This window comes from Chlamydotis macqueenii, chromosome 1, assembly GCF_036417535.1.
Source record: "Chlamydotis macqueenii isolate bChlMac1 chromosome 1, bChlMac1.mat, whole genome shotgun sequence".
Classification (NCBI taxonomy): domain Eukaryota; kingdom Metazoa; phylum Chordata; class Aves; order Otidiformes; family Otididae; genus Chlamydotis; species Chlamydotis macqueenii.
In genome coordinates, this window is record NC_141556.1 from 183,371,519 (window position 1) to 183,396,272 (window position 24,754).

The following is a 24,754-nucleotide window of genomic DNA, read 5'->3' on the forward strand; positions in this document are numbered from 1 at the left end:
AGTGTTTCAGAGGTCCTACAAAGTCAAAAGGCATAAAAAACTTCCATGGAGTCTATCAAATCTGGTCTCCAAGGTGCACAAATTTGGGGTGAAGTAGAACTGAATAGTGCAAGAGAGGCAAATGAGGGGACTGTTTGTTATTTTAAAGCCCCCTTTATTTTGCTCTGCTTTTTCTTACTCAGAGGAGTAAGCATTACTTTTTCCCCAGAAGGCTGTTTGTGGTCTTACATGTAGCTCTAGTCATAAGGTGTTGAAGAGTTACAGGTACACCATATTCAGTGAGACATAATAGAAGAAGAGTGTGGGCGACCTTTGAGAGCTGGGCCCTGAACTAATGAGGGAGTAATTATGTGGTTTTATCCACAGAGGTGTAGACACAAAGGGGTCAGCCAAGAGGGGTCAGTCGTGCAGCTACTCTGATAACCATGACAAATGCTAACTCCTCCCAGTTCGACTCACCAGCTGCATTCCTCAAACAGTGATTGCTCTGTGCCAAAACAGCATTATCAGCAATGTGAAAGGACACTGCCAAGGTCCCAGGTCTCATGAACCTAAAATTAGATATCCCAGCTGGGCTGTATTTTCCAGGAAGACACAATCTCTCTTCCTCTGCCCTCATCTTTTTTTCACCGTTGGCAGGAGCACACTGGGCATGGACAGAGTGAGAAACACCGCACTGCAGAATGCATGATTCTTGTGGACCTCAAAGCCCCACTTAATCTGAATAAAGAAATAATGAAAAGCACTGTGCATCCATAGGTTGTATGTGCACCAGCACAGTCGAGTTTTATTAGTGACCTTCATTTTTAAATAAATGGGGATCATGATAAAAAAAAAGAACACTGAATGGTGTAAATTGCAGTTCAAAACCCAGTACCCTGTGTAGCACTGGTTACCCTTTAGGTAACCAGTTCAAGTGCCTCCAAATTAACAGATTTTTGAAATTGCCCATGCATCACACTGAAAAAATCTAATTGCTTCTTTAACTCTTAAGACTGAAGGTGGTCAGCCAGCCAGGTGGTTTCCACTAGCACAGAAACTTAGAACAACCTGGGTCAGAGGGGACCTTGGATGTCACCTAGTCCAATCCCCCTCGTAGAGCAGGGCCAGTCAGATCAGGTGGTTCAGGGCTTGACTTCTTTCCCTTAACAAAAACAGGAAAAGCCTTTGGCATGGCTTCTTGCACTGTTAAATGAGGCTTTGTGGACACTACAGCACCAATGGCCTAGCCAGTGAAGAACAGACTCCTTGATGAGTTGATAGCCAGCAAGATGCTGTGTAGCAATGGGTGCAAAACTGGCAGACCCTATTTTGTAAATGGGATCCTCATGCACCCATCTGGGTCGGCAACTTTGAGCTGTGGGGCAGCTGGGAGGCTGGCGCTTTCCATTGATGTTCAAAGGTATTTGAATATATGAGGGAACCACCTGCCATTGTCACCCCTTCATGCATGGGCAATGAATTGCCCTCACACACCCTTTTCCCCATCTCTTTGCTCAGGACTGCAGCTAGCACAAACTGCATGCTTGGCTTGTCATTTTTCATTTCAGTTTCGCACACAACAACAGAGGAAAAGACTTTGGGAATGTGCCAAGATCCTCACTTTAAAGGAGCAGCAACAGGAAAAATTAATGAGGGTGCTAAATAAAAATCAAACACAGTATTTCCATATCACAGGTCTAGTCAAAACTCCATGGCTTGACTTACCTTTGAGTGTTGCTATACTGGGGACCGGCCAATAGCTGCTCTCTAACTGGGGGTCTAGATCAGAGTGTTGATGATCAGCGAGAACATAAAATAAAACCAGTACATGGTACTAAATGGAAACCCACAGGGGAAAATATCAGCACAGGAAAAATGCATACACAGACTTCTAGGATATAAACAGGTCTACCTCAAGCCACCTGTTTGTCCCATATTTTAAAGCCCAAGGCCATCAATATTTGCAGGAGTTACTGAATTGTCAGCCACAAGAGTGAAGTACATACAGTTTAGAAAATAAGCTTTCTCATTGACTCGTATGTAGATTTTAGAAAGTCTTTTCCTTGGGAGATCAAAATTGTAACTTTCAGAGCTAAATGAAAACTACCTTTCCTCAACTTTTTTTATCATAGTCTTCTATCCATCTCCCAGTCTCCTTTTCATACATATTTACTTCAGAATAGGAAGGAAAAAAAAAAAATCAGTGATTAAACTACTTGATGGATTTTGTAATCACTCGCACTATTCTGATGAAAAGTACAGCATAAATACAAAGTTTGATGAGATTAGATGGGGTAGATATACAAAACTGATTAGGTAGACAAAATTATCATTATACTACAGATATCAAAGGCATTTACTTTCCCCTAATATAACACGCATACTATATTAACCACAAATTCTGCTTCTATGTCTCTTTTGTCTCTATAGGGGAAAGAAAATGCCTTAACAATATGGCACCCCCACCATTTCAGACTATATTGTGTTTGAGAATGGATTAAAGACTGGCTAAAAACCCCCAATATTTTGGTACAAATAAAACATGCCCCTGCCTAGTGGCAGACCTCCCTGCTCTGCAGTGGTGTGGGACAGCCAGTGTTCCCAGTTTCATCTGCAGAGTTCAGTGCTGGTAAAAAGAAGTGAAACTTGGCTGCAGCATGTCTCTGCTTTTCTTCCTTCTTCCTATCAGCTCCACTGGTTCTATCCCTGATCTGGCCAGAGACACCAAGCACAACACTTTAGAAGAAAGAAAAGGTGTGGAGGAAAAGACAGATGGGGAGGGAGGCTGCTGAGCAGACGGTAAGAGGAAGTGTAGACAGCAGTGTGACAAAAGGAAATGGAAGGAGGAAGGATGGATCAGAAACTTGGAAAAAAAAAGCTGGCAAAAAATTCAGCATGAGAAAGCATGGGGAAGGGAATCTGTCACCTCCATCTCTCTTCATTTCCCTTATTCTGAATGCGCACTCCAGTGCATTATGAATGAGGACACATGGTAGCAAAGGGAATTTCCTACCTCTAATAATCAAATCTAGTCCTCCAGGATTTAAGGCACATAAAATTAAAATAAAGCTTGATTTGGAGTGAAGCAAAGGGTTCAGTCAACTTCTGAGAAGCAGGAAACTGAGCTAGAGGGACACTGGCTCTGGCCCAGGGTGGCAGCCTGTACGTTTCTGAGCTTTTCTTTCCTCTCCTCCTTGCCACTGTTTCGTTTATCATATACAGTAATACCAGCTCCTACTGAATCTGATGTACCCCTCCTCTGCTCTGTTGCTTGTGGAGATGGGGCCTCCTAGACAGAAGCTGGAAGCTGGGAAATGTGCTACTGCTTCTTACTACTGCAATGCCTGTAATCTGTGTCAATGAACAACAGCATTACGGAAGTAATGTGAACAAACAAACATACAGGAAGGATGGAGACTGGGAAGAAGAAATGAAGTGAAAATTAAAAAAAAAAGTAAGGAAAAAACAGGATGGAATGAAGATCTGGAAGAAACCTGAAAATACAGCAATATATCAAATAAATCTTCATCTAGACCTTATAAAACTCATGATTTTCTCTAGCTCTTCAAACAGATATTTAAAGCAAGCAGCCAAGGTAGGAAAACCCCACAAACCCAAACACAAAAACCGTTGTGAAACAAAGGAGCTAGGTTTTTTCCTGGCCGTGTATTTAAATAGTTAAGATGTTTTCTTTTTTTTCTTTCTTTCATTTTAAGATGCAGCTGATGATTGTTTGAGAGACCACTTGTTTCTAGCTGTGTGAGCTTCCTAGGGACACCTACAGGACATTAAGGTTATGTCCTTACTGCTGAACAGAAGATGGTCAGGGTGGGAGTTCAAACAAGGTATCTCTAATTGTTAGCTGCCTCCAAGGCTCCATTTTGGATGGTCCCAGTGGGTCCCCTCAAGGTCACCCTACACAGGGTGGCTGTTAAGCCAGTCTGTGTCAGCTCATCTTGGCCAAGGAGCAGTCCCTGGCCCTTGTTTATTTAGGAATATTTTGCATGTAGGGTGGAAGTGTTACACTACACTTATGGGCCAAAACCACTTGTGGGTCTCCCCAGGACCCAGAAAGAGAGATGAACCAGCCTGTGGAGACAAATACATAGAGGCAATACAATCCAGCTCAGATAGGTGAAGAAGGGCTCGGTTAGGAAGCCAATTCTCATATGAAGGAGCGTGTAACCTTAAGAGGGCACTGACAGTCATGGAAGTCTGATATGTGATAATAAAATTGGTTTTCACCATTTTTCTTCTTTATTTTTTTCTTTTTTCCCTGTGAATTAGAGGTTTGTGGTTTTTTTTATCTGTTCCTTTGTTGGAAGATAAAAGAGATTTTGAAATTTCACTCCCGAGTTTCTGTGGTACTCGTTGTCCTGGGAGGCAACAGACGTAGCCTACAGACGGGGCTCAGAATCTAACCTATGCAGTAGCTGAATACATGCGCACATAAAGGCAGACTTTATTCAGGCTGTACTGCAAATCTATAAAAATATGCCAATGAAATTGCCAGCCTATCAGAAAAATTGGCACTGGAAAACAGCAGTGTTCCTGGCCTAGTGCCCTCCTCTTTCCACAACCTGTGAGCAAAACTACATAAACCTGTGTAAATCGAAAATAAGATTGTTCTGTAGTGAATTTGAGGTTCTGTTGCATTGTTGTGGGATGGCAGGAAATTGCTCCCAGGTAAGCAACATACAAAACCAGGCACAAGTCTTGGCAGACACAGAGAAATACAAAATTGCCCCCTGCCACTCCAAGCTACAGCCACTGAGCTCAAGAAAGACTTGCCGAGATAAAAGCTAAGAAAATAAGCAAACATTAGCATCACAAAATACAAATGAGAAGCAAGGAAAATCCATTAAAGAATGTGAAGTACCAGAAAGGTAAATGGCTTTATCAACCATGAACTCCTCTGCAAAACGAATGTGACAAAAATTCTTCTTGCTTTTCCGAATTGCTGTTATATCTCCACATTGCTCAAAGACTTCCTGAATAATTTCCTCCGTTGCGTTTTCTGGTAATCCTCCAACAAACACTGTTTTACACCCAGGAGGTCTCTCTCTTGTTGAAGGTGGTGGAAGATCTAAGTCAAAACAGAAATCACATTGGAATACAAATTTTTTCTTTTGATCCATTGGCTCTATTCATTTCCCTAATCAGTTCTGGGCAGCAACAGTCATTTGACATAGCATGGAGGCGGGAGAGAGGGAGAAGCAAAATAATTGAATATTGCAGAGATTGTCCAAAATTGATTACTTGAATCTAAACCTTTTCAAGTTTTAGGTGGCGTTTCAGAGATTAATTCCTGACACTGCGGGTTGTTCTCCAGTACAGATGGTAAGGTCTAAAAGGATCTTTCTTTTCCCTGCACAGTTACACAAAAAACAGAAAATATTCTGTTTCAAAGCAGGGGAGCTTCTGCAGCTGATTTGACCCTAAGCATAGATCTCAAGCACTGGTGCAGTACATTCAAAGCCTGATTTTCACCTTCTCTGGCTCATACACATCACTCGCCACACTTGCTGTGTGTGGACCCTCTGCAAGCAAGCCCATGCTGCATACACTGCGGGCACTTGGGCTGGACACCTTTCCCTGATCTTAGCATAATTTAATTTCTGTCTCAGAGTACAGGAGCACAGCAAACAGAAAAACAGAGTGGGAAACACAACGAAGTGACAGCATGATGAAAATGCTCTGCAGGTTATCTGTTTTGTCTTGTTGCCAGATAATGGAGCGAACGCCAGCACATAGGAAGGATAACCTCACTGTTTTCAAGTGCTCATGAGGTGGAGTGGCTAGAAATGTTATTTTTATGCATAAATAGAGAGCATATATACACACTTAAATCAGAAAACTATTAGATTTTTGAAGGCTGTATAAAAATTATACTCTGTCATAACACTTCACCTTGTTTATATGTAGATTACTACAACATTCCTCTAAAAATAATTCTCTAAGATGGAATCTGATTGATATACTGAATTTTTTTGGCCCTGTAACACAGTAAATGGGGTTACAACCTTATAATATAGATATATATACATACTCACACACACAGCCAGTTTGATTAAACCACGGGTACACTTCAAATCCAGAGCACCAGACTATTTGCTTAATTTTCTCTTTTGTCTTCACAGTGATGGTGCAAGCCGCTGGTCTGACGGCTCTGAAACCAAACTCCTGGGGCTAACATACACAAAATCAGGCTTTGTGCCTAAGCTGGTGGCTCAGTGGGAAGAGTGTTCCATTTGCACAAAGTCCCAGAAGGGGCAGAAGGAAGCCTGGTCCCCACTTTCAAAGAGGAGAATGAACTCATCTGTCATGCTGCCCCAAAAAAAAGGGCAAGAGAGGAGCCATAGTCTCCCTTTCCCTCCATCTCCCCCAGGGAGGGACTGGAGCTAGTCAATGTTCAGGCACAAGGTGCTGTGTCCAGGGACATGAGCCCAGATCAGTTCCATCTACCTGCAAGTACCTGAAGGGTAGCATGGAGATTATCAGCATCATATAATCACTATATTTTGTGACATTCTGATCTAAAGGAAAGAGAGATTTCTACTATGAGAAGCGTAGTTCTCAAAGCCCTGTTAGTTTTATTCAAGTAATTCTTTTTTTTTTGTACAAACTGTGTATATTTTTAAAAATCATCTTACAGAGATGAATAAATATGCCCTGATGCCATACCATGCTTTACACAGTGTAGACCTCAGAAGCAAACACCACACTTGCCTACAGTCTATTTAAAAACTATAATTTTTATTAGATAAAAAAATTTCATGCAATATATTTAGGAAAATAACATTCATTCGTCAGATACACTTACTTGGGTTTGGAGGGAAGAGCGTGCAGCTTTTGCAGTGAATTATTTCTTTGACTACAGGCACATCTGTTGGTGGTGGTGGTGGCACTAACCCCATGCCTGGTATCATTGGGTTAATCGGAGTGATTCCAGTCATCATGCTAAGACTTGGATCAAAGCCTGGTACACAGATTGAATCTGTAAATATATAGCATAAAATCCTGGCTTATAAATCTTGAGACTACTTGTTACTATTTTCTTGTACAGACAGTTTTGCTTTAGGCTTTTTTTTTCTTTTTCACAAGCATCACTATTAAAAAAAGGAAAAAGGAAAAGAAAATTGGAAAAGGGAAAGGAGGAGGGGAGGAGAGAAGGAAAGGGAGAGGGAGGTGCATTTTCAGTGAAAAAAAGTAAACTATGCATAAAGAAGAAAATGTTACATAAGTTAAAATATTAATATGACTCAGTAAAACACAGCACATTAAAGTATAAAACCATGCACCATGAATATCTGTTATTATCTGGAATGCAATTTTCTGTTTCATAATGCTACTGCAGTGTTTACATTGCCTTCTGACCAGAATGTACAAAGAATATAATTTAACATCGATATGTCCTCTTCATCTAATTGTCAGTCAGATTTACCACAACATAGCCTTCTCACATAAGTGAACTTGATTTACGAACAGGACGGAGAAAGATCCATTTCTAGGTCTTTTATGGAAGTGTAGTTAGCCAAGACTTCTATCTATTTTAACCTGCAATATGAAGTTTCAGCTGCATAGAATGGGGTCTTTTTGAACCTTGGAATTAATTCCTGCTTGTCCTGTTATTTAATCGGATTAGTAGATTCTCTTCAACACATGTATTATTAAAATACACCACTACAGCTCCATACAGTAAAATGCATATTTGGCAAATGTTACTCTTTCTCCTTCCTGATCTCTTTGCCAAGACTTCCATACATATTATTTAAAGCCGAAAGATTTACTGGGGAGCACCAGTGCTGTAACACCAAGAATTGTAATAAGCAGATGTTTCAGATGAACTGAGAGCCAACTTCTGAAATTTGGTTTCGTTAAAAACAACGCTTTGGGTTTCTTGAGGCATAATGAATAAAATATTTTGAGAGACCGATCTCTTTGTTGGCACAAAACTGCTGCTATTTGGCACCATCAATTATTTAAAAGAAGAGAGTTACTTCAGTGTTCTACAGGTTTTCTGCTGAGTTTTCTAGCTAGGAACTGGAAAGTATTTAATGATACATGCAAACATGGGGTTTGGTAGCTTGGGAGCTTGTTTATTTTGAAGAAGCAAAGAGGGAAACAACTCCTTCTCTAGGTTTATATATATATATATACACACACATATATATGTACATATATATGAAATTTGAGCTACATTTGCTACCAGGCAGCATGATCAATGGGATGTGACCCGAGAGGCCTGTGTCTTCATTCTAAATCTGCTTTTGAGAACCTATGTGACCCCAGCTCAGTCTGTTGACCTTTCTGTATCCTAATTTCTGCATCTGCAAAACAGATACAGTAATATTCACTTACTGGTGAAGATTAGCTCACATTTTTATAGCACTTTGCAGGTGTAAAGCACTCTGTGGGGGCTGAAAATTATAATTACTATTCCTGAAACATCCATAATCATCTTCTCCAGGAAAGACAACTGAGGATTGACAACCTCTACTCCAATAGAGCTTATATCTGTCTTGGCCACATGCTCCTTGCTCTCCATGCACTGACTGGGAGCCTTCATCACTTGCAGGCAGTTCTGTACAAGAAGTGTAGCAAATGCACAGCAAGGAAGGATTTGCTTTAGGCTTATTGAAGACTAGTATTAATGAAAACTCATGATATTACATTACTTTTTTTAATAAGTGGGCTTATGAAAAAGGATTGCTCTGGGTGTGATGCTTTTTTTTCAATATCAATGTATATGCATTGCCTTGCAGACTAAGCTTTGAAACTTGGAGCCTGCCATTTATTCCACAGGATGCAATGGTAGTCGTATGAAATATTCATGGTTAATGAATGCTGGGAGGTAAAGTCAGAGGCGAAAGGGCAACACACAATTCAGAGAAGTCCTTAGGCTATGCTAATTTGCTTGATCTCATTTTTAAAAGTCAGACTTCTGACAGTCACAGCAGGCCATCGTGTGCAGCACTCTCCTGCTGCGGGTGGAAGTCCATCATTACTACTCGCTGCTAAAGCAGCCCGCAGAGCTCCACAGCACGCAAAGCGGAGCACCACAATAGCACTGAATGCACTGTTAAACCAGTCCTCTCCTAGGATGAGGGGAAGCTGGCACTGGAAAGATGCTGAGGGAGGCATCTCGTCCATTCTTTTGGACAAATATAGGATCAGCTACAGTCCTAGCAGACATGAAATTTCACATTAAATCCAATATCCATACTAGATCCACAGCATTCTGAGGCAAGGATGGAGCAGGTGGAAATGTACAAGAAAACGGACAGAAGGCCAGGTTCTCCCTGTCCTGTATGCGTCTTTCAGGCCTTATATAATGGCCAAGGAAAAACACAGTCATCTGGCAACTGCTACCACAAGTTGTATTTTTACCATTGCTGTTCCCTCTTTAAGACAACTACTAGATAAGTTTCAGCTTCTCTACAGGAGTAGTAAACTGAAACAACAGCAAACTCTGCCCAAATCATGGACACATGCTCTTCCAATGGGAAGATGGCAGGTTTCAATAAGGTATAGTTTTCTGAATATTCCTTTGGCAGTGGTGCAGATACAGAGAAAAACAAATCTAAGGGAGATGGCAACAGGGAAACTCATGTGCACAAACACTGCGAATGTGGCCTTGAAAGGGAGCTGGGAGGGAGAGCTTTTAGGTTGTATGCCAGTTAAAGCAGGTTTGTGATTTAAGTGGAAGAAAATTATTTGGCACTAATTCCTGCCACTTCCAAGGAAATGTGACTTTGTAAGTAACTTTGTGTTAAATAAGTACATGGCTTTGTCATCAGTTTCTTTTACAACTGGAATCAATTTACAAGAGTATGAGCACAGTGATGGGGGCCAACACTCCTGAAACGTCCTTCTAAGTGCGCTGGGACTCCATGCCTCCAGAAGGTGACTGTGCTGAGCTATACTGAAGAGGACTCAGTCAATAATTCTTCCAATAACTCCAATTCCATATCTTGCAGGCACTAATCCAAACCCCACTAAGGTCAATAGTAAGACTACTGAAGGCATGAACAGCTTTTAACCAGGACCAGCTTTACCTTCTCTGTTCTCTTGGATAAGCTGCTTCAGTTTCCCAGTGTGTTAAGTTGAGCATGAAATGCTTTCATACACCACACAAGCACTGAGGGGACACACAGATACCATTTGTAGAACATCCTGGAAGTGAAAATCATCCTCTGAATACTAAAAACTATTACTATGCATTGCAGTGAAGGAAAATTCATCTGAATTTCTGAACAGTGAAGATCTTGTTCAGACCCTCAAAGAGACTGGTGGTGCTTGCATCTACGGAGAAGCTGATGCATGTCACCTGCATATTGCTGACAAATCATCAGGAGAGTCTACAGATGGAATGTCCATAGGAAATACTGGTATGGATTCTGAGGTGCAGAGAAAAAAGGAACTGATAAAGTCACTGGAAAGGAACGTCAATAAATTTGCCACATCTGTGACAGGATCCAGAAAAATCCCAAGTTTAATGCTACCAAGTGGTGCTACCAAGTGGTGCAATAATAGAAGCTGGATATATGGCTCTTGTCTAGGGACAGGGGATGATCATCCATCAGCACCACCACTGCAGTCTGCTCCATGTCCTGGCATAATGCCTACTTGGAGCAGGACCAGGACAGCAGAGTTAGAGCTGGAGAGAACTCCGGTTGAACTTACTGATAAGTTTGTTGGTCTTCACAATCAGGTATACTAACAGAGCTATGCAGGATCACAAAAAAAAAGAGAATCAACCCAGCCAAGTATATTTAACAGATCCATTTGGAAATATGATTATTAAGATACTGTAGACATGAATATGCTACACTAAACACAGAGGTACATTAAATTTATATACTACACGTCTGAAGAGTTAAACAAGTAATATTTTATGCTTTCAGTGATCACAGTATTATTTTTAAAGGAATCTATACATACATTTATGCAGCTAGGTAAGGGTTTATGATCTCTTGGAATTATAAAAACCAACTTGGCGGAAGAGAGAAGTTTACATTTGAAAAATGTTAGTAAAAAATTGCTATATGAAATCATTAAAATGGAAAGTAATCAGAGATTATAAAGAACTTAAAGAACGGAAAAGTACACATTCAAGTTAAGAGTCCCTGTGGATACTGTACATAAGGCTTGAATATTCACACACTCGTACAAGAAAGTAAAAGCATTGAACATCAATAGTTTCAAGTCCACGTTCTGCCTAAAATTGGCAAAACTAGTTAATTCCTGTTTCATCTAATAAGAAATTGGCATGCTGGAGAACAATGAAAGCCTCTGAAGAACAAATATCTGGAATTGGCAGTCAGAGAGGCAAGAAGAAAAATCTTCTTGAACACTTGGAGTAGTTTTTAAAGCTCCTTTTTCTTTCAGGTAGAATATAGGAAGAACAAAATGTTTCACATGAAATCTTTGGGTCTGAAAAAAAATAGAAGAACAATAAAATGTGTTTAAGAATAACTATATTCTAACACAGTATGTAGTGTAAAACAATGGTTTTATTATTCTCCATTTTGGGAGTGCAGGAGCAACTTTGTCATCCATAAAAATAGCCACACAATCTTGGAGAAGCATCCTCCTTTCCTTCTTTGGCAACGGTTGCTGTCTGAATCACGTTCTGTTTTTGCCACATTATTGCTCTGCTCAAATAACATGGATGTACACACCTGCCAACTGTGCTTTTGGGGATTGCACTCCATCACCAATAGGAAGTTGCCACCACATTTCCACCAGCCTTTACCACAAATTACAGATCTATTCGCTATTACTTTTTAAGAGTATAATCCTCTACATGATTCTCAGTATTAGACCTTGGATGTGTCATTTGTTTTGCTTGCAACTGCCAATTGTTTCTTTGGAGTTCTACAACAGTTGCCAAGTTGTATTTCTGTTGGATGCATAAGAACACCCATGTGTGCAAACATGGATTTATTTGTGTGCCCGTACTCACATGCATGGAAGGTTTCCACCATGGACATCATCAGCCATGTGGTTCAGATCTGCTGAAAAATCTATTTTTTACTAGGTTTGAAAGATAAAAAAAGATCTGGTTCCAAGAATGGAGTTGCCTGCCAATATGCACTGCAAGGATTAGGACAGTCTAGGCAGTAGCTGGTAATAAATGTATTAAGATGCTCATTAAACTTTGGTTTCTGTGGAGAAAAAAATAAGAAAAGCTTCTGGAGAAGCTTTTCTGGAGACTAGAGATTTGATTGTGTATTTCAGAAACACCATTGCTGAGTATCTTGAGACTGAACATAGAGTGGATTTCTAAAAGTTGAGATTTAAGGTTTCCTGAAAAAGGGCAAATCTAAAACAGCATCTGCCTGTCTTAAAACAAATATATATATACACACATATAAATATACACATATATATGTATATGTATTAATTGGCGGTAGCAAAGAAAGAGTAGCTTTTTTTTTAATTCTCTGAAATGAAGAACTTTATTAGAATAAGAAAAAGGCTGTTATTCTAAAAACTTCTTGTATTTTTATTTAAAATTCTCCCTCAAAACTCTATGATGTGCCAGTGTCTTTATCCTCATGTCAATCTCCTTTTTTTCTGTATCAGCAATTAAGAATGAATATTCATTCACAAGCTAGAGATCAAGGTTGGATCACTCTTTTCACCTTCTGGACTTCAGGAAGCTTTCGGTGCAAGCGACTCATTTGGTCAGCATTATAGGACTTCTCTCAATGTACCAAGCCTTCCTCACTGGAAAAAAAGGAAGACAAAAGCGGGAGTGGCAGTAGAGCTCCAGATCACTGATGTGATGGAGATGGAGAATGATGGTGATGTGAAGGAGATGTGCCAATTTAATTTGGTGTTGATCCAGCTGGAGGAGCCCAGCTGTGGAGCACCGCTATCAGCCCCAGAGAGCCAGACCTTGGAACGCAGCAGCACGGCAGACACTGGCATCTTCCAGTACATTTCCTTGTCCAGTTTTGACATCATTAAACTTCTAGAATTCTCTGTTTCTATAATAGATGTTGGATTGTCTGGTAAACTTCCAGATACATTCCAATAAACAAAGAGAGTGGAAAAAGGTCTGACAGCTCTTCCATTTGACCAGCATAACCACTATTACCCTGCCTCAGAGCAAGGACTATCTGACTGTAGCGAACAGCAGATGCCCAGGGAATCAAAATAAGAAATAGGCAGGTAAAGAGCAAACTATTTTTAGTTTGTATACATTGAGTACTTACATACCACCAGTGATAGAGATCACAACCGAACAATCCTTTCTAGTAGGCACCTATTCCACATGACTTGATTTATACCTACTCTGCACCCACTTATATTTTGAATCCGTTGGAATCTGTTTATATCTCTGGCTTTCACAGTGTGCTAGCATTAGGGAAGTAACAACGTGGGGAAATGTGCTTCCTTTGCTTTGATAAAACAAAACATTGGGCAGTTCCAGGCACACTTTCTAGTTCTTTCATCCTGAGAAATCATGAATATCTGTTTCTTATTCATCTTATCCACAAAATTACAGATTTTGTTTCTGCTTTTATATTTTGCCATCTGTTTGGCATGTGATCTTTGTCTCTGCAAAGCTGCTACAAAGGAATACGGATGTGGAACCTCTGACTGTGGTCCCTTTCAAAATCCTGAGAAGGTAACTGCAAGGGCAGAGATGTCTTTGTAGGTGCTCATCTAGCAGAGCTTGAAGAACTAAACATTAAAGACACGGGCAGATATCCTTAAATAAGTGCTGCATGAACCCAATTGATGAAGCACCACATAGGCATAGGACTCCTGCAGGAACAGGAATAAGATGTATAGCATCAACGTATGTGTGTGTGTGTATGGGCATGTGCATGTGTACATTTACTTGGAGGAGTGGAAAGAAGTGAATGAAGAAGGGGCAAGAAATCATCTCCTCGACCTCCAGCTTCCTCAGACAGCCAGGGCATCCATCTTAACACCATTCAGCAAGAGCTATATTCTGTGAAACAGAGCCTGAACTGTAGCAAAAAGAAGTCTCTAAGGGAATTTTGGCAAAAACAGGGGGTGATGAGGAACTGAGATGAATGTCTCTCATTAATAATCAACCAAGTAATAATTTACATGAACTCTACAGCGTCTGCCAGACCCACTCCATAAACAAAGCTCTTGTAGCATCATCAAAACACTTGCCACTTGAAAATTACTTCTGTGAGACATATATCACTGACAAAGCTTTAGGGTTGTATTATTGTACTTTTGCGTTTTTGAAGAAACCCCTGTGTCTGCACAGAGGAATAGTTTACAGCAGATAATCTTGAAACTTTAGATGCTGTTTGTCAGAGCTGGCAATGCTGTAGCTAAAAGCACTAAAAGCGAATCTGGCCTCCTCTTGATCCTTGCCCACAAAATCACACGACAAACACTATATTTAGAGCAATATACATGACAAAGACTAAATTAAAGAAAACCACCTTCTCTTTTTACAAGCAAATCACGGGGTGAATCACTCCTTGTTCATCCTTTATTGCCACATCGCTTGGCATAACGGGACCCCAATCTTGTTTAAAGCTTCTAATGCAATGCAAATAATAGGAGAGAATAGCAAATAATAATAATACAACAAAGTGTTACCACAAGAGATGCCACTCTACTCCTAAGATGCATCTTCAATGCTGTGGTGTAAATAAATCTAGTGTCACTGTAATGTTACTTCTATTACTGTTTCTGCTCATGGATAGCCATTAGTGCCATTTTGACCTCTAAGGAATCTTGGACACTACCTACCCATGGTGAATCTATTTAGTTTCCCCTTAGAAGAGCTCTGCAAAGAAGTACCTGACAGGTAAGCCTGAGAATGACCTGGAAAATGCAGGACTTGATGTTGAGGGAGTCTGATGACAGTTTGTCAGTTTTTCACGGCTGACAGCTGCATGTGTAAGAAGCTAAAGTCAGAAAAAAATTGACTAATCTTAGTCTCCTTCCACAATCAGCTGCTCTTCCATGTGTAAAATCCCATTGCCATTGTGGAGGTGAAAACAGAGGAGGGAAAAAAGAGAAGTAGAAGAATAGGGAAGAAGGAAAAAGGCAAAGAGAAAAATCAAAAGAAAACATAGAATCATAGAATCATAGAATGGTTAGAGTTGGAAGGGACCTTCAAAGGTCATCTAGTCCAATCCCCCTGCAAGAAGCAGGGACATCTCCAACCAGATCAGGTTGCTCAGAGCCTCATCCAACCTGGCCTTGAATGTTTCCAGGTATGGGGCATCCACCACCTCTCTGGGCAACCTGTGCCAGTGTTCTACTACCCTCATTGTAAAAATTTTTTTCCTAATGTCTAATCTAAATCCACCTCCCTCTATTTTGAAACCATTACCCCTAGTCCTGTCACAACAGGCCCTACTCAAGAGTCTCTCCCCACCTTTTCTGTAGGCCCCCTACATGCAGAGAAGGAGGTGAAGAACAAGGAAAGGTGAACAGACAACAGTATCATCTGGAACATCTGTGGCATGGGCCCGTGCTCTGTCCACAGGCTGTTTTGACCAGTGCCAAAACTTTGAAGGATTCATGAGTATATAGCACCTGACGATGTCCAGAGTGCTGAGCTTCCCAAAGTCCCTGCTGTTTAAGAACTGCTCCACACAGTAGGAACAGTGGACTTTTTCCATCTCCGCATCAATAAATCACTTCCTCATATGGGGTCAGTCACAAGTTCACTGTGAAGAAAACAATAAAGCTGCAAATTCTGCACATTGCCACCTGATCCCCAGTTAATAGCCCCAAAGTCAGTTTGCAAAAATATGGGACTGGCCAATATGCAAGATGCAATGCAATAGAATTATAGAATCAAAGAACGGTTAGGGTTGGAAGGGACCTTCAAAGGTCATCTAGTCCAATCCCCCTGCAAGGAGCAGGGAAATCCCCAACCAGATCAGGTTGCTCAGAGCCTCATGGCTGTATTTCTTGACTTTCAAAAGTCTTTTTGCACTCACTATACGCTGCCTGGGATAACCCTCTCTGGTTTTGCACTTCTTCATTCCATTTTTGCAGTTTTGACCTCATCATGGTAGGCTATTCAGTAAAGCTAGCCTTAGCCAAATGAAGTAGCCTCTTTAAGTTCCCTCCACTGGACACTGTTCAACGTGTTTGCTCAGTGAACCTCTTCCTGAAGTAAAACTTCACTATGTTCCTTGAAAACCAGATCACTTTTCAACTCAAAGCTATAGAAGATGAGGAAATAAATAAATAAAACATGATTATACAGCCTAGGAGCTGTTAATGGATTTTTCCTTGCTTGCTATCTAGGAAAGTGCTGTATTTCAGAAATTTGAGAGGCACTTGTATGGTACAAAAAGTAAAAAAAGGTTATTGGAAGATATAAGCACCTAAGTAGATGTAAATGAATACTGAAAAGAAGATGGAGAAATAGGGAAAATTTCAGTTCCCAAGCTAGGCTAATATTGAAATATAACTCTTGTAACAGATGAAACATAAAAAGCCTCCAATGTGTGAAAGATGGTAAAATATCATCTTCTGGATATTAATGTGACCTCAGAGAAAATCGGGGGGGGGAATTAAATTCAGACATTCTATTGGACATTTCCCAAATGAAAACAAGAGAGATTCATTTTTTTCTCACAAATCATGAAAGAAGTTCTGGCTATTAAACTGGTGTTAACATGTGGATCCCTGAATCTAGGGAACACATACACTCTCCTTGCCTTTCCAGGGTCACAGGAGTAACAACAGCCTTGCTGAAACCAGGAAGAAGCTGTGCAGTCCAGAAAGGCATCTCACCTACATTAGCAAGTTATTGCACAAACATCAGAAAAACTGGGCTCTGTCAGACTGAAGGATCCTTCTGGCCCTCTAGGCCAGAAACCTGCCTCTAATAGAAAATCTTTTTTTTTTTTTTTTTTTAGCACCAGAACAGGACAATTCTGAAGCAAAACCTCCATAAAATGATCACCCAGTTTCCAAAACTGCAGCTCAAGGACTTTGTAAGCCAGAGGAAGTTTTAGGTCTCCTTCAGGTTTATTTTTGGATTAAAATACGAATGAGCTTTATTGCATGGGATGTATTTCTCTTGGTGTTATTACTGGACATGACAGAAAGTTGTCCTGTGAAATCAACTGGAAAATCTTTAGTGACGATGTTTCAAACTTTTAACCAAGTTATTCTGTGTGCATGCTTCTCCTTCAAAACCATGAGCAAGCAGGCATAAGAGAGACTTAAACTGTAATGTTAAATGATTGTTCCTGGTACTACTTTCCTAGTTTCCTTCATGTTAAATCCTTTAAATAGTAGGGCCCAAATTCCTAAAACCATTGTATCTTTAACCCCAAGAATACTGGAAGGAGGGTAAATATACTAGATGCAGTAAAGATTTGCTGGCTATAAATTAATGCAGTAAGAAATCTTGCTATTTTGTATTATCCTCTACTAGAACTATTTGACCTCCATGTGGTTTATGGCAGTAACTTGTAGGAAAATATTTGAATGCTCTGTGCATGGGTAGAATACCTGTTGGATTTGAATTTGATTAACTAACTGTCGAGTAAGTAATAAAGTGGTACTTGGTGAATTAATAAACTGTTTATTCGTTAAGAATTAACCAAGAATCCTATCTTGAGAAATACTATGCAACATAGAGTATATGCAGCCAGAGTTGATAGCAGAAAGTAATGCTCCTCAGTGTCTACAAAAAGAGCTGTCTTAATTAAACTCCAATGCACTATGACAAAGCTATTTTGTTAGATTCTGGCTTTGAAAGCTGTCTAGCACCTCTACCAAACTGAAAACAGTCCTACATATATAGCTCTCATTGCAAATACAGAGCAAGACTACAGATGATCAGCACCATGAGAAACCATTAAGCTACTTTACAAAAGCTAACGGCAGGCTCAGGCCATGGGCAGCATAATATCTCCATACAAAACAGAGGAATTTCTGAATTCATAGGAATCACAGCCAGGTACGGCCTGAGGAATCGGTAGTCATATGGGGATGAAGACAGTGAGCTCTGTTGACTCGACAGCTTACACACAGACCTAGATGACAAAGGATGTAAAATGAGACACGAGTGACTTAAAGAACAGGCATTTTGCCTTGAGGAGTATGGAATGAACTGAATGGAATGAAAGCCATACAAACCATGAGAACAGAAAGTACCATGGAATATATGGTTCCTTCTACATTCAAAAGAGGAAGAATGGCAGAAAAACCCCATGGAATTGAGGATCTGCCTGAGCACTATGGCTCAAGCAACCATCTTTTCTTCAGCTTTGGATAATGTGCAACACTCAGTTTTTTGCTAGACACTTGCCAGAAAAACAGAGTATGATGCTTACAAAACAGGAGATCTTTTTAATCTTTCCATTGTTATACCCATGACTTGACCTTTCTTCTCAAACTCAAACAGATTACATAAAGACAAGATTAAATACAAATAAGCTATAAGCTTCCGCATGTTAACATTGTCTTGACCTGCAGCTGGTAAGAATGCAATACTTTGCTGCAGCTAAAAGTATTTAGAACGATACTTTTTGAAACATGTCTTCATTAGCTAAGGCTTCCTTTAACTAACTCTCCCTTTCTCAAATTTTGCAGGGTTTGAAAATTTCCTGATGCATTCACTGCAATTCAAGATAATGCTTCAGCTTTCCTTTCCATCCACAGATCTGACTGACTGTGTTTAGATCTTAATGATACAAGCACAAGGGCCCTCTCAGCTCTCTGAAGTGCCTGTTATGGGCAGTCAGACACAGTGGTCAAATGGCCGGCAATGGTGGCAACTGGAGTACTCTTCATGGCTAGTAGAGAAATCCCAAATGGGATACCCCTAACTTCATAATAAAACAATTCCCCTTCTTCAATATGCTGAATACAGTAATTATTCCATTGACCATTTCAGAAGAGGCTGGACATTAAAACAGTGTCAGGAGAGTGTACATTATGCTAAGGTAAATAAAGGTAGTCCATATGTCTGAAACCTGTTATTTCAGCATTTCAGCAGACTTAGACAGACATTTCTTCATCCTTTGACATCCAGGCCACAATTGTAAAGTTTTTCAGCACAAGTACAATAATTATAACATTATGACTAGCTTTCTCAGCTCATCTCCATTCCTTTTGTATCTCCCACAGAGCAGAAAACCCTTCTCTCTACCATCTGGGCACACCTCTAGTACAAGGAAGGTCAGCAGCAGCTAGAAATGCCAGAGTAGCCAGCTGCTCTGCAGGCCTCTCTCCCCGGGGCCTCAGCACCGGAGCCATTATCAATGGAACGGCACGGACTAATAATCCTTGATTTTGGCAAATAGCCCAAGGGCAGCCAGCTGGAACGGGTTAAAATAGTCCTGAGGTTCTTTTAAGTTACTCTGGGAACTGTGCAGGGCAGTGCATAGAACTGGGTTAATGCTTTTGGCCCCTAGTGACTCCTTCCATCTCTCCTGTCTTTCACAGCAAGGGGAAATGCATGCATCAACTAATAACAAACCAAGGCTGAGCATGTGGAGAAGCCTGTGCCAAATATCAAACAGCTGGGGCTCTCCATCCAGCCGTTAAGCTAGCCCAGTCACAGCACTGCCTGAAGCTTCAAGAGAAGATGTGAAAATAAGGTGGGTAAAAAAGAAACTTCCAAATCATCTGGAAAAAAAAAAATCTCTGAACATTTATATAAAGCTCTTGTGTCTTGTCAAAGAGTTTATTATGATACAGCTTTTATTTCCTAACAAACACAAACTTCTCATCATGTTCTCCACCAAAAAAGGGACTAGAAAAAATGAGAAATGCTTGCAGGAGGAAGAAGGAATCTCTCCAAAAACACTTGCATCTCTGTACCTCCAAAATAGCTTAAAATACAAGCATTGCTTTTGGCTGTCTTTCAGCATTGAAAAAAAAAAAAGGAGATTATATTTTTCCTTAGAAAGTAGCAATCTTGACAACATTCTTCCAATGTCATATTTCATTATCCAGTTAAACAGGAAAAAGATCTTGGTTGAAAAGAAATCAGGAGTCTTTATGAACAAACAGCACACTTCAGGAAGCAGAAAGAGACACTGTGTGCACAAAATTAGCTCAACTTGTATTCCGATTAAGGAAGAACCCAGGCTTTGTGTCTCTTGTGAATAACACATTTTAATTTAGATTATATTAGTGATTGTGTGCAAAATTTGTAACTTAAAATTCTTGCTGCTAGAAAGTTTCATCTGTAATTTCTGGCAGCCTGCACCAAGGGTTCATCTGCTAATATTTCAGACCAGCAAATTAAAGGCAGAACAATTTCACACACACTCACACACAGAACCGACCCCACCATTCAGAAATGAAATCAGCCTTTTTGGTATTTGCAATTTTTTACTGGAACCCTCTATATGTGACTCTGACAATGCTGTCAAGAAAGATGCAGATTTATAAACACCAAGAACAGAAGGTACATTCATTATTTTAAAAGTATCCTTTTTTTTTTTGCAAATTAAAGATAAAATCAAATGATGTCAGATAGATTTTGTATCAAATTATAATGATTCTTTATCCCATTTTTAGGGAAAATGCATTTCTTTGTAACATTTACAGGCTACAAAATGTTATCCACATTAAGATGCTTCTTTTGCTTCGCCATATATATTTACACAGCTAGGGTTCTGTCAATAGTGTTTTAAAAAAAACTTTTTTTCCAGAGGTCTGTACGTCAACCATGAAAATATGTTCCAGGATGAAAACTGGCAAGAGTGTTGGTTCTCAGTTCAAGGATACATGATAATATTGTTCTTAATATATTTTTAGCTTCTTTTTCCATTATGAAAAAAAAAAAACCAACCCAAACTTCCTTCAGAAGGAGGCTTCAGAGGCTTTGTTAAGCATTTTTTACAAGGTGTCAAACCACAATCTCTAGTGGTGGGGCAATACAAAAATAACATACAAAACTTGCAGCATTCAAACATATTGGGAGAAAAGGTGCAGTCATATTGGGCATTCAATGTACAATATATGGAGCATAACTGAGGAACGCTCAATAAATAGTAATTACTTAAGCTTGCAAAAAGTCTTCAAGAAGGTCCTTCACAAGAGGCTGTGAAATAAACTGTGCAGGCATAAAGTGAGAGGCAAAGTCTTGTCATGACTAATACAGATCAGAAGCTGGCCAAAGAGACCGGAAAACCAAGAACAGGAACAAACAAGCACTTTCCATCTCAGATGAGCGGTGTGATTGGAGGTAACGTGTTGATAATTGTATTGAGAAGACAGTGAGTAGGGACATTAGCAAAACCCACAGAAGACATGCGGCTATTTGCCTGGAAAAAAAAAAAACAAACAACCAAACATATCAAGAGGCGTTTTAGAGGAACCAAACACAAGGAAGGCAGCTGGGGACAGTGATATCAGTGCTAACAAATCCCAGAGGATGCTCTTTGCAGAGGTTGGGCTGAATGGCTCATGCAGCGTGGCACTACACCAAAGGGGCCAGGGAAGCCAACTAAAGGTTAGCCTGGATAAGGGACAAGAGAAGAAAGTATGGGAAACATACTGCAGGCCTCTCAGAAAAGCCAGACTCTGACCTGACATGCCATGTTCTGAATTTGTCACCCCATTGTCCCCAAGCAATGTAAAAGCACAACAAAAATAAGACAATGAGTATCACCAGGAAAATTATAAAGGAGCTCATAGGAATCACCACTGAAAAAGCCTCAAATTGCTCAGTGGGGAGAAGAGGTAGTTGTGTAGGAGCATTACAAAGCTCATGAATTTTACAGAGGGGATAGGTGGACAGGTTATATGGACTCTGCTCCATGATACAAAACTGGGAAGCATTTAGTGAAATAAATAAAAAGGTTGTAAATGAAGAACACATAGGCGGAAACACTTCTTAATTGCAACAAGCAATGACTCCCATGGAACTCCATATTATGTAAAACTTAACTTAAGTAAAAACTTATCAGAGTTAAAATATAAATAAAGAAGAAAATACAGACAAAAAACACACAGAGAAATACATCATAGACCTTAGACAAAAACAGTGCTCAAATGATGAAACAGGAGGCAGGGCTGCTAAGGTCATCTATTATTAAAATTGTCTGACACTTCCTATTACAACACCCTGTTGTCAGTTGCCTTTAGCATTGCCAATCATTAACAGTTTGGACTGAAATTTTACACGTCGAATATCTGCCTGAGGCTGAAATACTCTGGAAAATTTTAGTCTGAACAATTCAACTGCTGCACAAACGGAGCCAAAGAAAAGTACTTGTTTTTTTTTTATTTAATGTTAAAAAATTTGATGTTCTCTCTTGACAGTTGTAGCCCCTCCAGACTTTGGAGGGAGGATGTAATATTTCAGAGGTGAAAAGCCTTCACACTGTAGCAGTAATATTTGCCATTCTTTTTAAACTCTATCCGAAAAGTCAGGCAAATTACGTCTTTGAATAAAATTACATTCACTCATACTCTGAAAAATGGATCTATTTTTGGCTTCAACAGCTGAAATCACAAAGGATTACATCTTCCATGAATGTGCCGCATTATGTTTGAGCCTCCGCTCTGCAACTGAGGAAAGAGTTAAAGCAGAAAGAGCTCAGCTATTGTCAACGTTGAAATTATTTGTTCCAGCTTTTTAAAACTTGAAACCTAAAGTTACTTTCTACTTCTGTGCTCTTTTTGCCTTCAGTCTGCAAAGTTTCCAGCTTAGCCAGCGAGGATGCATCTAACCTTGTGACACTTGCTGAGATCAGAGCTGTTAAATCAGAACATTGTCTGAGCAGCTTGATTCTCCTAAAAGCCTGTCAGGTCTGGAGCAGCTAATTGGGTCTTGCCCCATATGTTCTGCCTGTGATATTTCCAGCAACTGAACATGGAGAGCAACAGAGTCAGCAAGCACATTTTTCGCAAGTTTTCCTATTCTTCTCTCTCTTCTCTTTTATGGAGAAAAATACCTTTCATATCGACTCTAGGAGAGGTTTGCAAAGTTCTGCAATTTTGTCTTTCTTTTTTGCTCGCTGGCCATCTCATTTGAAACATCTCCACTCTGCAGGAGTTTTGAAGGGAAACTTTTCAGACTACAATCTGCAGTAGGATATATGATGACCAGGATGCATCTAGTCCACTCTGAACCATCTGCTAGCTCACCACCCAACAACAGTTTCACCAGGGAGGCTGAAAACAGCTTTTCAAGTAGTAAGTGAGGACCAGGCAGCTGATGGCAGCTTCTTGCAGGTACCCCAGTGCCAAAGAGAGAGCAGGTCAGAGCTGGCCATATCACCTACCCTCCCTTGCCCTCCTCTCCATAAGGAGAACCTCAGCTCACCGTGTTGCTCTGTGATGAGGGCCCCTCAAATGAGGGTGCTGATGGGAGAGAGGGGATGGTGATTGGCAGTGCCATCAGCTTGGCTGGCATGCGGTGGATGGTATAAAATCTGGATGTGGGCCATGCAACTGGGCTGGCTGAATTCGCTAGAGTCAGTAGATTTGGGTCTTTTTTTTTTTTTTTCACACCAGCTGAACTGTTCAGCTCTGTGGGTCATGTTCTCAGCTGTACTACAGCTGTATTCAGGGGAGCTTAGAGAAGAGGCTTTTAGCACCTGGAACTGCCAGTGACTGCTTTGTCCTTCGATTTGTGCTGAAGTGGCCTCAGGACTGTTTTGTTGGGCTTTGATACTTAACAAAGGCTTAACTAATGGACCGCATGCCCTGCCACCCTGGTGTGCGTAATGCCAACTGTAATCCACCTTTGCCATGCCGATGAATTTTGATCCTATCACATTTTAGGCAGCTTTACAGCTTCTTTGCACTGCTGAAATGGGACAGAAGGACCAGGTTAGGAAAGGTCCTTTGTAAGTCTATCATATATACTTTAAACTTAAACGATAAATTTGCAGTTCGAAGAGGTTTCTGACTGGCTCCTCTGCCTCTCTGGGTTCCAGCACCAAAAGGATTTATGTTTCACACCGTGTACTGCAGTTCCAGATATTTAAATCAAGAATGTACTTGTCCGAGCTTCACAGGAAAGTATACTACTTCAGGTAGAATTATGGCCAGCCTTTTTAAGTTTTCTTGTCACTTAAGCATGAAACAGCTTCATCCCGCCTTGTATAATTCTCAAAACAGTCAGGTTTCTCAGATTAAATGCCAGTCTCACATTATGAAACAGGTTATGTTCCTGAGAACTAAATCACTAAATAAGTATGGTCCTAGGCCAGGAATTTATGTGTATTGTTTCTGCACTCACCTTTTTCAGCATTTCCAGATTAAAAGGTTTTTTTTTTATCATGAACAGCCATGGCCATGGTACCCCTCAGAACATGAATCAACATCATTCTGAATCACAGATGAGATATAACCCATCCATCAAAAAAACACCCAATGTGGCAGAAGTAATGCAAAACCTTTCCCACTTTATCTGCCACTTTATAAATCTGACTGCACTTGTCTGAATCCTTTTCCCTAGGGCTGGTTAAATTTCAGCAGAATTCTCCTTCATGTTGTGAACTGAATATGAAACAGCAAAGCGACCAAACTGATACTCAGCAAAGCTAAAATGCATAGTAACACTGATTTGGAAGGTGAGCAAACCACAGTTTATTAGCACGATTTTCTAAGAAAAAGAGTAGGGTGAAAAAAAAAGAAAAAAAAAAAAAGCCTCTTCAGGAGAGAAAGAATCTTGTATATCTTGAAAACTAAAAAGAGGGATAAAAGAGAGATGATTGATACAAGCAAAGATAAAAATGTAAAACACCCAGCAATTCCTTCTTTGACATTCCCCTTTGAAGGCAGCCTACTGCAGAGTAGAATATTCTAAAATAAATAT

At 40.1% G+C, this 24,754-nt stretch overlaps 1 protein-coding gene across 3 annotated transcripts in view; it reads right to left on the reverse strand.

The window, feature by feature from the left end:
- Positions 1-24,754, reverse strand: part of ENOX1 (ecto-NOX disulfide-thiol exchanger 1) — a 371,002-nt gene that overhangs the window by 97,769 nt on the left and 248,479 nt on the right. For all 3 annotated transcript variants that reach the window (XM_086741768.1, XM_086741750.1, XM_086741760.1), the window contains exons 6-7: positions 6,806-6,979; positions 4,862-5,068 (exon numbers count right to left, since the gene is read on the reverse strand). In XM_086741768.1, the coding sequence (XP_086597894.1) occupies positions 4,862-5,068; positions 6,806-6,979 (381 nt within the window). The remainder of the gene's footprint in view (positions 1-4,861; positions 5,069-6,805; positions 6,980-24,754) is intronic.